Source organism: Caretta caretta, chromosome 18 (assembly GCF_965140235.1).
Source record: "Caretta caretta isolate rCarCar2 chromosome 18, rCarCar1.hap1, whole genome shotgun sequence".
NCBI classification, from domain to species: domain Eukaryota; kingdom Metazoa; phylum Chordata; order Testudines; family Cheloniidae; genus Caretta; species Caretta caretta.
Window position 1 is genome coordinate 9,325,044 of NC_134223.1, and position 13,330 is coordinate 9,338,373.

The 13,330-nt window shown below is 51.8% G+C and overlaps 1 protein-coding gene across 1 annotated transcript; it reads right to left on the minus strand.

Annotated features, from left to right (window-relative positions):
* Positions 1-10,185: 10,185 nt before the first annotated feature.
* FAM43B (family with sequence similarity 43 member B) lies at positions 10,186-12,551 on the minus strand. Its single transcript, XM_048825142.2, has one exon. It carries the CDS (start codon positions 12,549-12,551, stop codon positions 11,556-11,558), a length of 996 nt encoding a protein of 331 aa, XP_048681099.2. The 3' UTR covers positions 10,186-11,555.
* Between the last annotated feature and the right edge of the window lie 779 nt (positions 12,552-13,330).

Below are 13,330 nucleotides of genomic sequence, written 5' to 3' on the forward strand. Positions count from 1 at the left end.
ACTCACCCCACCCCGCCCTGCCAAGCCTGTCCCTGTCCCTTCCGGCGCGGCCTGATGACGTCTGCGCCTACACTCTATCCGCGAGCAGCAGCGAGATGAAGCGGGGTCATAGAGAGTAGGGCTAGAGGAGACACGCGGGGTCCTCCACTGCCCCGTGCCTCTGAGACAGAGTCCTCCCTGCTTTCCTCTAGGGCTAGCGCCCCCCGCCCCGTCTTCTGCATGGCCCCAGCTCGCCCAGTGCCTGCCTCTGGGGATGGGAGCCAGGGTCAGGGCTTCTCTTCCCAGCTCTGCCCCTCACCTGTGCGCGCCACCTGGCGCCGCCATGATCCCTGCCTCTTAGCTAGCCCTTCCCATAGGTAGCGCTCACAGCACTTTACAGCTGGGGAAACTGAGGCATGCAGGGGGGAAGTGACTTGCCTAAGGTCACCCAGCAGGCTGGTGGCAGAGCTGGGAATAGAACCCAGGTCTCTTCAGCCCAGTCTGGTGCTCTCTCTGCTAGGCCACACTGCTTTATACATTTATGTACTCTAATCCCAGAGCTTGGCAACCAGGAATCATTTCACCGAGAGGCAGTACTAGCCCAGTGGGGGCCTTAAGCAGGAATAGCCTGAGCCCTACTTACCCCACATCCACTCCCCTAAGTATACAAATTGCATTATTTCCACAAACCAAAATATATGCCAACACAACACATACAAATACACTTGTTAAAAAGTCCATGTTAAATAAGATGAACGGTATTTTGGGGGGTAATACTAAAGTGGGGGGCCCTTGAGCTGCTTGGGACCTTAAACAATTGCTTATTCTACTTATGCCTAGCGCAGTCTTCGCCCACTGTTGAAGAGCAGAGGCCTTTGGGGTGGAATTCAGCACAGCACGGCACAATTGGCTGGGGCCAAATTTTCAGATGTGGTGGGGGTAACAGCTAGACACCTAAGTAATCCATATTTAAGCACTTAAGTATGTGGCTTAATTTTCTGAAACATTAGGCACAACTCCTGTGGAAGGAGTCTGAAGTCTATAGGAGTTGTGGGTGCTCAACAACTTTGAAAATCAAGCCACTTACTCAGGTGTCCATATGTGGATTTAGGCACACAAGTTTGAAATGTTTGGTCTGAATGCATTGTTGGGGAGGAGGTCACCCTCACTTAAGACAGAGAGATTTCATTTTGGAGATCTATTTATCTATAACTATATATGTAATTATACTTGAAGAAGAGTTTTGTGTAAGCTTGAGAGCTTGTCTCTTTCACCGAGAAAAGTTGGTCCAATGAAAGATTTAACCTCACCTACCTTGTCTATGTAATTATATCACATTCATCACACCAGCATCTCTTCCTTGTTCCCATCAGTGCCATAGGTATGGTTGATAGGAGAAGTTTCAGGGGCTCATCAAGAAGAAAATTTGTCCCATTAAATGTAATATTGCCAAGGCTGATTCAGTTCTTTTCCATGTTGCTTTCTTTCTGTCCACTAGATGGTGAGACACTCACATTGATAGCGAAAGCAGGATCTGGCTTTAACGTTAAAAAAGCTAGTGGTGGAAAGGATGGGGTGTGTTTTCTAAGATAGGATGGCTCCACTGCATTCAGTATTTAATGTTTAGGGGAATGGCCAGTCCTAGGAGGGAAGTGTGGGAGGTCGGGGGTACTTCCAAAAGGCTCATGGCCATTGCTTTCCACTAGAAGGAACTTGCACACTTGCACCAGTCGCTATTATATCAAAAGGGACCAGACCATGGGTGTTGTTTCCAGTTTTTCTTCAGATGATTTTACCAAACAAATTAATTACAAAATAGAAAACTATTCTGAAAATTTATTTTGCTGAGCACCAGCAGAGAATGATGGTGCTAATTAATATTTTATTCAGTGCTCTGAAGCTAAAAAGGATTGTATAGGAGCAAAAACTATGTCTAGGCTACAGAGCCTATGCCAGCATAGCTCCCAAGTGTAGACACAGTATATGCCAACAGAAGGAGTTTTTCTGCTAGTGAAGGAATACCATCTTCCTGAACAACGTTAGCTCTGCCAATAAAAGCCCTCTTCTGTTGGCACAGCTGCATCCACACTGGCTGTTTTGTTGGCATAGTCAGGAGTGAGGCTTCTTCACGCTCCTGATGGACTTAGCTATACTGGAATAAGTTTTAAGTGTAGATCATGTCTAAAGTAATGTTAGTAGCAATGAACCTAGCCAGTTTCTCTAATTCCTTCAAGTAGGAAATGAGACCTGGGACAGATTCCTTGGGATATGCATATAGATAATATTCAGTTCTCTGCTAATGAGCTTCTTATAGCGCACCCATCACCGTAGTATCTGAGCTACTGAGATACTCCTAGGATGAATATAATCAGCTATGGTACCGCTGAGCTGCTTGGATCTCCAAAGGGAATATCCATGTAATGTAACTGGCCACTAGATGTCATCAAACACTTCACTTGCATTCTCAGAGAGAGCCAGTCCCAGTGCTAAGGTTCCTGTTGTCTCAGCCTGTCACTGTAGGAGGACTGCCCTGAGATGTTTCCACTGCTGATAATACAAACTGCCTATGGAGCACTTTTTATGAGTCGATCTCAAAGGAGGGGAAGTCACAGTTAGCCCTTTTAATTAAGAGAGGGGAAATGAGGTATAGAGAGACTAAGGGCCAGATTTTTAAAGGTATTTGGGTACCTAAAGATGCAGATTTCAGAGTAACAGCCGTGTTAGTCTGTATTCGCAAAAAGAAAAGGAGTACTGGGGCACCTTAGAGACTAACCAATTTATTTGAGCATAAGCTTTCGTGAGCTACAGCTCACTTCATCGGATGCATACTGTGGAAAGTATAGAAGATCTTTTTATACACACAAAGCATGAAAAAATGGGTGTTTACCACTACAAAAGGGGAGAAAACCTGGATTTGTGCTGGAAATGGCCCAACTTGATTATCATACACATTGTAAGGAGAGTGATCACTTTAGATAAGCTATTACCAGCAGGAGAGTGGGGTGGGGGGAGAGAAAACCTTTTGTAGTGGTAAACACCCATTTTTTCATGCTTTGTGTGTATAAAAAGATCTTCTATACTTTCCACAGTATGCATCCGATGAAGTGAGCTGTAACTCAGGAAAGCTTATGCTCAAATAAATTGGTTAGTCTCTAAGGTGCCACAAATACTCCTTTTCTTTTAAAGATGCAGAGAGATCCCTAGTGGATTTTCAAAAGCCACTTAAGCAGATTAGGTGCCTAAATCCCATAGGCACCTATCTGCACCTTTACATGCCTAAATACCTTTACAAATCTGGCCCTTAGTGACTTATCCAGGGTTTCATAGCAAATGAGTCACAAAGCTGGCCGAAAATCCTAAATTCCCGTCCCATGCCCTGTCCACAACCACGCACCAATTTGTATGGAAAACTGACCCCCCTCCGTCCCTCCCACATCTTCATTCTCCTCTCCCATCATCTTCAACAGGGCTGTTTGGATTGAAGGTTGCAATTGGGTTTGAAAGGTTTCTCCGAGAATTACACACCCCACGTCCAGCTCCCAGACAAGATTTGAAACACAGAAGAAAGTGACGCAAATGAAGTGGAAAGAGGGCATACATTGTTAACAGTGGGGGTAATTAACCATTAACCAATACTTGAGCAAGAGCTTTTACGTCACTTGGAGTCTTTACATCCAGAGTGGACCTTGTTTAAAAGAGAGAGGCTCCAGTTCAACCACAAGTTACCAGGCTCACAGCGGCTGAATTACTAGCTGACAACTATGGCCTGTGTTACACAGGAGGCCCGACTAGATGACCATAATGGTCCCTTCTGGCCTTAAACTCTATACATCTAGATGTGTTTGTCAGTGCTCAGCACGTTCCCAGGTGAACAGATGTCCACACAACAACACCCAAAACAAAGAGCACTAACTCATTGGAGAAGTCAAGCACTGAATGTGTCTTCGACACTTAGGCCTGATCTGCACTTAAAAGTTAGGTTGACACAGCTACTGCACTCCAAGATCTGAAAAATGTATACCCCGGAGCCGTGTAGTTAAGCTGACCTAGCCCCCAGTGTAGAAGAGGCTAGGTATATGGAAGAATCAATGCTTTTGTCGACCTACCTGCCACTGCTCGGGGAGATGGTTTATCAATATCCTTGGAAAAACCCCTTCCATCGCCGTAGAAGGCATTTACACCGTGGCAGGAAAGCAGCATAGTGGTGTGCCACCGTAGCACTCGTAATGTAGACGTGGGCTGAGCTACCTTTCTCCCTAGCGGTAGTCCCTCCAGATCAGGATTGGAGCAGGTAGGAAACCGTGCAGTGCCACTGACCAGGCTCTGATCTGATTTGTGGGAGCCTGGTACTGCCACCAATGCAACATCTGTTCTCCACCTCACCCTGGTTGGACGGGCACAGCTGGAGGAGGAGAAAGAGGAAGCTTCCTGAGAATGGCAAAGGAAAGAATTCCACAGTCCCTGCCCTATGCTACCAAATACCCAGTTAACTTTAATTTACCAATAGTGCTGCAGCATCCACCCAGTGACTGCATCATTTACACACCTCCTGTAGGGAGCACGTCTGCAAATCCTTGAGCAATGCTGTGATACAAGGCATGGTAAAGATTCTTCCCTTTACTTCCCATGACAGTTTGGTAACTGTACTGTGCTTCAGGGAGCTAATCATTTCAATTCCCCCTTTGGTTATGGATGACACACATCCAGGGGCACAGTCCAGAAGCATCTGGATCCCTGTGGCAGAAGGAGGCAGGAGCCCAGGTATAAAGCCATCTAGCTCCTTCCATCCAGGAGCTGCAGCTTTAATGAGAGATGAGCGTTGCACTTTAAAGAAAGCTCCACAATGGCATGGTGGGGAGATAGGAAAAGCAAGGAGAAGCAGGAGGAGTGGGAAGAGAAAGAAAGGAAAGATGGAGGAGAAAGGCAGAAGAGAAGAGAAGGTTTATGGGAGCCTAAACCGTGCTGAGGCCAGTGGTCTAAATGCCCTTCTGAGCTCAGGAAAGGATGTCTCTGTGCATGAAGCCCTGTGCTGTCAGCTGTCCCCGCTGGCTATAAAAACTGGGGACACACACTTTGTGTCTTCTGTAGGTTAAGTTCATTGCACTCATCACTAGGGTGACCAGATAGCAAGTGTGAAAAATCGGGACAGAGGGTGGGGTGGGGGGGTAATAGGCACCCATGTGAAAAAAAGCCCCAAATATCTGGACTGTCCCTTAAAATCGGGACATCTGGTCACCCTACTCACCCCGGCTCCTGGCATCGCTCTGATACACTACACGAGCTCCCTATATGCTATCCTTCCTAGTTCACAGATTCCCTGCAACCCCACCTCTCGCTCCCTCCATGCCAGGGGTTCTGTGTGACCCCATTCCTCCTTTCCTCCCACATGCCAGGATCCTCCATTCTCCCCCATGCCCAAGGCTCTGTGTGCACCCCTTTTCTGGCCATTACCTCTCCATTGCCTCCTTCCCTCCCACCACTCATTTCTTTCTGTCTGGGAGAGAAGTCATTTAGGGCATCAACATGTTTAAACTGTATTGAGACAATGGGGGGTGTTGTTGTGCTGAAAGGTGTTCATGGCTGCCCTCAACCAGTTCTTTGATAGGTAGGCAATTACAGACCTGGTTAAAGCACCTGGGTCTGCTAACCAAATATAAGGGGCCCTGCGTGTCCTTCAGTGGCCAATGATACCTAGAACATTCACTGAAATGGTGAAATGAATCAGATATGGCGTTGACAGACAGAAATGCCACTGAGTTGTGTGTGAGACCTCACTTTGCTTGGCCAATAGAATCAGCAGCACAGCTTACAGAGAGCTGAGAATGGCCACTCATGAACCCCTTTTCTTTCCGATCCCCCTGGGGACAGGCGCCGGTGTCCCCGGGTGAGCTCATTCTATAGCCAGAAGGCAGAAAGGGCTTGAGCTGACACCAGCTGCACATATCCCTGCCAGCTGGAGAGAGATCAGCATGAACAGAGTTACTCTCTCATCCAGGACCCGTGGCTCATGCCAGCAACTGAGACAAGGGCTGGGCCCAAGCATTGCCACAGAACAAGTCACACTTGGATTTTCACTCATATCAAGTATATTCTTGTTGTGATAACACAAGCACGTCCTTCCACTGTGCTAAACCGTGGGGAGCAGCCAGCCTGAGAGCTGCTGTATTCTTCCATCCACTTGCGCTCCCTCTGGACTGGCCCACTCAGAAACCATTGGGGGCCAACACTCTCTAGAGTGGGATCCCCCAAGCGAACCTTTAACCCTTTCACTGCTCATCCTTCATCTCACTGGTCATTATCTATGACGATCACATTTGTGCTAACAGCGTGCTAACAGAAATGCCAATAAATCAGAAATGAATGGAACGCCAAGAGCACTCAGCAGGTAGGTGCATTCTGCCCAGCTGCACCTGGGCCATACAGCTGTTCTCCACCTGCTGTACTCATTTGGTCTGAAACTGATAGATACCTCCAGCAGGACAGCATCCCCTAACACCACGATGGGACGTCAGTGCAATATCAGCCCAGACGGAAAAGTAGCACTTCATGAGTCACCAGCCCCACCTTAAATCAGCGAGGTGGCCCTTGCAGATCTCCTGTCCTAGTTCTGGTCTAACCTAACCATATTCAGCTTTCAGATGTGTTAGGGTCACACCCCGTGGCCACGTCTCTGACAAGTCAAAGCAGCTGAAGTTCTATGGCACATGAGATTCTTCTAAGCTCTCCAGGGACAAGCAGCAATCTACTAATGGAAGGAGAATGTTCTCAAGCAACGTATCCGGGAGTTCTCCTTTGCCTCTGATTGCTTCGCATCCTTCAGGGATGTGTTCCTGTCTGACTGACGCTTGCCATGGCTGCTGCACTGACTTGCCTCTAGCTGATTAAATCTCTAAGAGGTGAGAGCTGGAGTGTGATTTCTAAGCCATGTGCAGCGATCAGGGCTGCTTTAGCCCTAGCAAAGTTTCTACTTTTAAAGGAATCTTAACCTTAGGATGCTGGGGATGAGTCTGCAAATTCATCTGTAAGTTCATGCAGCTGCTGGATCCCACCATGATCCCCCACCCACACCTCCTGGCAACAAACTGCCAAATCCTTCCTGTAATGCGGTCCTTGATCTTCTAACCAGCTGCCTTAACCCTCTTTCTAAAATCCTGGACATCCACCCAGGACATGTTGGTGCCTCCTCCCAGCTGCCAGAATGATCACTTACGTGTGCAGGCCTGACTTATCCAGAGAGGTACCCTGACTCTGCATTAGCTGTCTAACCTGCCACCAAATGCCCCTCCTCAAGGCAAGACCACACTTCACTTCCAAATCCAGATCCTCCTAGCCCCCTATTGTACCAGCCACCAGAATCCTCCTTCTACCTGCTCCCAAGGCATGCACCCCCTGGCCAGGTGTCACCCACCTGGAAATCAGGAAGCATTCAAAGGGGTTAAGATTCCTTTTGCTAGGCACGAGCATGTGATGAGTTAATGGCCTTAGGTGTCTGCACCAAGGAAAGGGTTACAAGTTAAACATGTACCTTCCATGTTCCTATTGTGTCTAGTTGGGAGCTAAATACCTTCCACTTCTGGTCAGGCCAGGCCCACACGCAGGGCTAGGCTAGGCACAGACAGGAAAGTCAGCCAGCTGAGAATGCTTCTCCTCTCTGTGAGAGGAGGGGGTCTTAGCCCTGGTCTACACTGGAGGGGATCGATCTAAGTTACGCGACGTCAGTTACGTGAATAACGTAGCTGAAGTCGACGTACTAGATCGGCTTACCCTGGTGCCTCCACAGGAGGGAGTCGACTGCTGCCACTCCCCCATCGACTCCGCCTGCGCCTTTCATGGCGCCAGAGTACAGGAGTTGACGGGAGAGCGCTCAGGGGTCGATTTATCGTGTGTGGGTCTCAGGATACTAGAGAGATAAGGTCGGGGAGGTCATATCTTTGATCGGCCCAACTTCTGTTTGTGAGAGAGACCAGCTTTTGAGCCACGCAGAGCTCTTCTTCAGGTCCGGGGAGGTACGCCGAGGGTCACAGCTCAGCAAGGTGGAACAGATTGTTTAACCTAAGGAGTTAGCACATATTCTAAGGGATGCTCGGAGCACCTTTCCCAGACCTGAGGAAGAGCTCTGTGTAGCTCGAAAGTTTGTCTCTGACACCAACAGAAGTTGGGCCAATCAAAGATATGACCTCCCCCACCTTGTCTCTCTAATATTCTGGGACCCACACATGACTGCAGCAACACTGCCTACAACAGAGAAAGGGTCTGTAAGTCTTGAATTAGGTGGGGATGGGAACTATGCTACTTTCATACTGAGTTCCAGGCTCAAGGTACCAGCCACACAGAGCTGGGGATTTTGCATGGATTCTGCCTTCAGTTACTTTCCATCCTCTCCTCCTCTGCCTCAGCCTGGAACCAATGCGGAGAATGCAGGAGAGCTGTCTGGCAGCAGCAGACAGGCCTCTTGGTTGCTCCTTGGAGTGGGTCCCCATGGAGCGATGCAGCCAGATTCCCCCCCTCGCATCCAACTCCCCAAGAATACAGCCCTGACCATCCCATCATGTTTAGGTCAGGTGGAGAGACCAGCTGGCCAATAACCCAGTTCCCGATACCACTGGGTCGGGACAAAAATGGGACAGTGAGCTGCTTTGTTAACTGGTGGGTTAGCCCCTCTCCCCCAAGTTCTTAGGGTACCAATACACCTCGGGCTGGACTTTGGCCACACATCCACCTTGTAAGCTCCTCGGGGCAGCTATGTGTCTTTGTCTGTGTATTCAACAACAGTGGAGGGCATGTCACCAGCACTAGAGGAATAATAATGTCCCCCAGGCCTTGCCCCTGCTTTGGGGATGTGAGCCTGAATCCCAGTGAAAGGCTAACATCCGATTCTCAGCCCCGTCACTCAGCACAAAGCAAATAAGCTTTTAATAAAACCCACATGCCTCAAAGGCAGAGGAATAAAGGGAAAGAGGAAAACAATCTTCTTAGCTTAAATGTGACCAGTCCCTCCCTGGTGGAAGCTCCTCGCAGGGGGTGGAGTTAAGCCACAGAGGCATTTGCCTCATGATTTTAAAAATGCCGGTTGCCATGGCCACTGGAAACGGCTGCTTATTTGACATCATTTCTAGAACTTCCGTTGCCGTCAGGAGGGAATGTGGATTTTTAAAAGCATGTCACGACTTTTCCTCGGTTTTGTTTTTTCAGGAGCTGTTTGTTCCTCCCAAGAGCAGAGATAAATGCCACGGAAGCGTGGGAATAAGGCAGCTGTCTGCTTGCAAAACTGCTTACCCCTGCCCGCTTTCTCCTCCTTCTGCAATACACTCCGGTATGTTCCTCCATGTTAGGGCACAGAATCATTCCAGAGTTTCTCTCTTTTCTGGAAATTGGTTGCTAGGGGCTGATCTCCAGAGAGCGCCACACAAAAAGGGTGAGATGCTTTCATGTCTACAATCTACCCTGCATACAGCACACAGAGAAATACAGGGCTGTGTTGTCAAACAAGTGCCTGAATGGGACAGCCACATCCCACATTTGGTCATCGAAATTGGCACTTAGAGGAGGTATTTATGCACTTGCAGGTAATTTACTGGCGGTACATGCTAATTTGAACATCATCATGTGGGCTTTGGGCATCCTGCTACAGCTCCCCAGTTTGAAGCCAAATGTATAGCTATATTCCTACATGTGCACATGGCAGACACATGAAATGCACACAAAGTGTGAGTACACATTTGGAAAAGATACACGCATAGGCACACACCGAGAGACACAATCACACAGATTCATATGCACATGCACCCTCCCCAAATAATCACACACAACCCCCTTTTAGCAAACAAATCTTCGCCCACATACACACCCATGCAAACATCATCATCACCATCCCAACAGAGCAGTAAAATCCCTCATTTATAATCAGTGCTTGGTACGCAATCTAGCCAAATGACCCTCCTGGTCCAGAACCTAGACTGGACCCCATAAAGGGAGAGGTGCCAGAGTCTCCATGAAGACCACTAGGAATGTTGATACCACTATTAATTTGACAGGAAGGCACTCAGATACTACTGTGAAGGCCAGCGGTATAAAACTCTGAAATAGATCAATAGATAGAAGCCCGATTCCTCACCCAGCACTGAGCTGGTTTGTGTTCCAGCTACTACTGCTCTTGAGATACAATGGCAGCTAAATGTTTACAAAAGATAAAGCACAGTAATCATATTGCAGAACACGCAGAGAAACTTTATTACAATTACCACATTATATGCGTGTGTGTGTGTGTGCTCTCTGTGTGATGCTCTGCATCTCATCCCCAGAGTCGCACACATGTGGGCCAAATCTTTCCGCGATGTAACCCCGTTGAAGCCAAAACAAGATGAAGAATTTGGCTCCTGGGTGTTCTATAGCCCATCTCCTTAAGACACAGCTAGGCACCCCAGGGCCAAATTTTCCAAACTTGGGTGCCAAATTGTAGACAGCTAAACCCTCCTTTAGCTACCGAAATCAAAGAGGGCTGATTTTCAGAGGTGCTGAACTTCTCCAAATCCCATCAAAGACAACTGGTGCTCAGCATCACTGAAAATCAGGATGCTTATTTAGGTACCTAAATATGAATTTAGACACTTATCTTTAGCCATGTAACTGTGTCCTGATTTGCAGAGCTCTGGAGCACTCACACAACCCCTTCTGGAGAGCTGTGGGGGCCCAGCACCTTTGAAAATCAAACCCTCAGCCCCATAGTGCTGTACATGCCATCCCCAAACCACATCCCCTCGCCAGTGTCAGACACATACAGGCACCTGTCCTATGTGACATGTACAAAACTGTACAGAAAAATTGCATGTTGTAATAGAAGTGAAATCTAAGGGCATCTCTCTGTAAATAGATGGCTTTTTTTAAAATATATAAATTTTAGTTTAGATCAAGTAGTAAAAGTCACTTCAGCTGGACCAGCTTCTCCTTCCCTCTGCTGAAATGGAAATATAATCCCCCACCCGCAGTTTGTGTGTGTCTCTCTCTCTCTCTTTCTCTTGAAATCACTGGAAGTACAAAATACACACAAGAGTTGCTCCCTGCCAGCTGCCCATTCAGGGAACTCTTCCCCCTTCCAGAACGTGCGGGCATGTCTCAGTTTAGCAGGAGCCAGCCCATGGCTTTGATGCCAGTCATTAGAGTCAGGGCAGTCTTTCTCTGAGCCGGTTAGCAAGTGTCTGTGTGTGTGTGTGTGTGTGTAAGAGATGGAGATATATGCACCAACCGGTCGAGATCATTTCAGTGTCCGCTCAGAAGAAGATCAGGGGAAAGGGCCAGGTCGGAGCCGGTGCCCGTACTCGGATGGCAGGAGTGAAGGAGTGTTAAGGGCAGGCAGGGTAGGTCAGTCCATCTGTGTGCGAGCCCCGCCAGCCCGCGGGGCCCGCTGACTGCTGTCCGCTTCCGGCGATCTGCCTCTCCCCGGCTGCAAAGGCAGCAGCCAGGGGCACCGGGCAGGGGCCCAGCTGCAGGTGGCGTTTCCAGCCTCCTTCTGCCCAGCCTCACCCCAGCCAGGCGGGCCCTTCCGCCACGGCAGCGGGGCTGTCTCTAGCCTCCGGGCCTCAGCAGCCCGACCAGCAGGGTCCCTCCCGAGCGGGCTTCCAGGGCGCCGGGGAACGGAGGCTCCAGCCCCTCATCTCCCGGGCTAACGTCAGCACCTCGGGCCGCTCCCGGCGCTGCGGGGCGCTGGCGCCCGCAGCCGCAGGCTTGCCGCCGCCGCCGCCGGAGGGCGCCGGGCTGCGGGAGCCGCCCAGGTTCTCCTCGCCGCCGCCCTCCTCCTCCTCCAGGATGGAGCTGAGCCGGCGGGCGCCGCGGCTGCGGTCGGCGCGGGGCCGGTAGGGGCACTGCCCGTGGAGCAGCTTGCGGGCGGGCACCCGCGGCACGACGGCGTCGCCCAGGCGCTGGCGCTGGAGGCGCCGGGAGTCGTTGAGCCTCTGCAGGCGCTTGAAGTCGCCGAAGGCGGCGCTGGCCGTCTGGTGGAGCAGCCGCGCCAGGGCCCGCGCCGTCTCCGCCTTGGCCAGCAGCGCGGCGTGGCAGCGCAGCACCACGGCCTTGTTCTTCACCTGGTGCCGGTAGACCCAGGCCAAGAGCTTGGGGTGCCGGCCGTCGGCCGCGCAGTGGGTGATGCGGGGCAGCAGGTAGGCGTGGCCCGGCCGCCGCCCGCCGGCGCCGCCCCGCGCCTCGCAGGGGGCCAGGCGGATGCCGTGCGCCCCCAGCGTCAGCTTCACCTTCGTGCCGCTGGCCCCGCCGTCGCTCTTGGCCCAGATCTTGCCCACCGCCTCGTCCGTGCAGCCCTCGCCCTTGGCCTGCAGCGTGACCGCGTTGCCCAGGTACCAGGCCGTGTAGGTGGGGTCCTCCTGGTTCAGCTCCACCTTGTGCCGCCGGCTGCGGAACACGCTGCCCAGCCGCTCCAGCGGGCACTCGGGCAGCAGGTCCGGGCAGGAGCGCAGGAAGCTGGAGAGCAGGGAGGCGTAGCTCAGCCCCGGGCCCAGGCTCTTCGCTTTGCCCCGGCGCTCCGCTTCCACCAGCACGAATTTGTTCCTGCGCCAGGGCAGCATCGCGGCTCTGCAAGGGGGAGGGTAAGAGGCTGGAGAGGCAGCGGGACCCGGTCCTGGCCGGCAATCGCTGCCTTCCCCCGGCGCAGGGAAGGGGCTTTCCTCCGAGCCCACCGGGAGGGGCCCCATCCCGCGGCTCCTCCCCGAGCCATTGTTCCGCCCCACCCCCTCCGGGAGATGTCCCGGTCCCTACCCCACGGCACCGCCTGGAGATGCCCCGTCCCTACCCCATTGCACCGCCTGGAGATGCCCCGTCCCTACCCCACTGCACCGCCTGGAATGGCCCCGGTCCCTACCCCACTGCACCGCCTGGAGATGCCCCGTCCCTACCCCACTGCACTGCTTGGAATGGCCCCGGTCCCTATCCCACTGCACCGCCTGGAGATGCCCCGGTCCCTACCCCACTGCACCGCCTGGAGATGCCCCGTCCCTACCCCACTGCACCGCCTGGAGATGCCCCGGTCCCTACCCCACTGCACCGCCTGGAGATGCCCCGGTCCCTACCCCACTGCACCGCCTGGAGATGCCCCGTCCCTACCCCACTGCACCGCCTGGAGATGCCCCGGTCCCTACCCCACTGCACCGCCTGGAGGTGCCCCGTCCCTACCCCACTGCACCGCCTGGAGATGCCCCGTCCCTACCCCACTGCACTGCTTGGAATGGCCCCGGTCCCTACCCTACGGCACCGCCTGGAGATGCCCCGTCCCTACCCCCCTGCAGATTGCTGGGAGTGCCCCTCCCTCTGCCCTGCCCCACTGCAAATGGATGGATTTGCCCCTCTC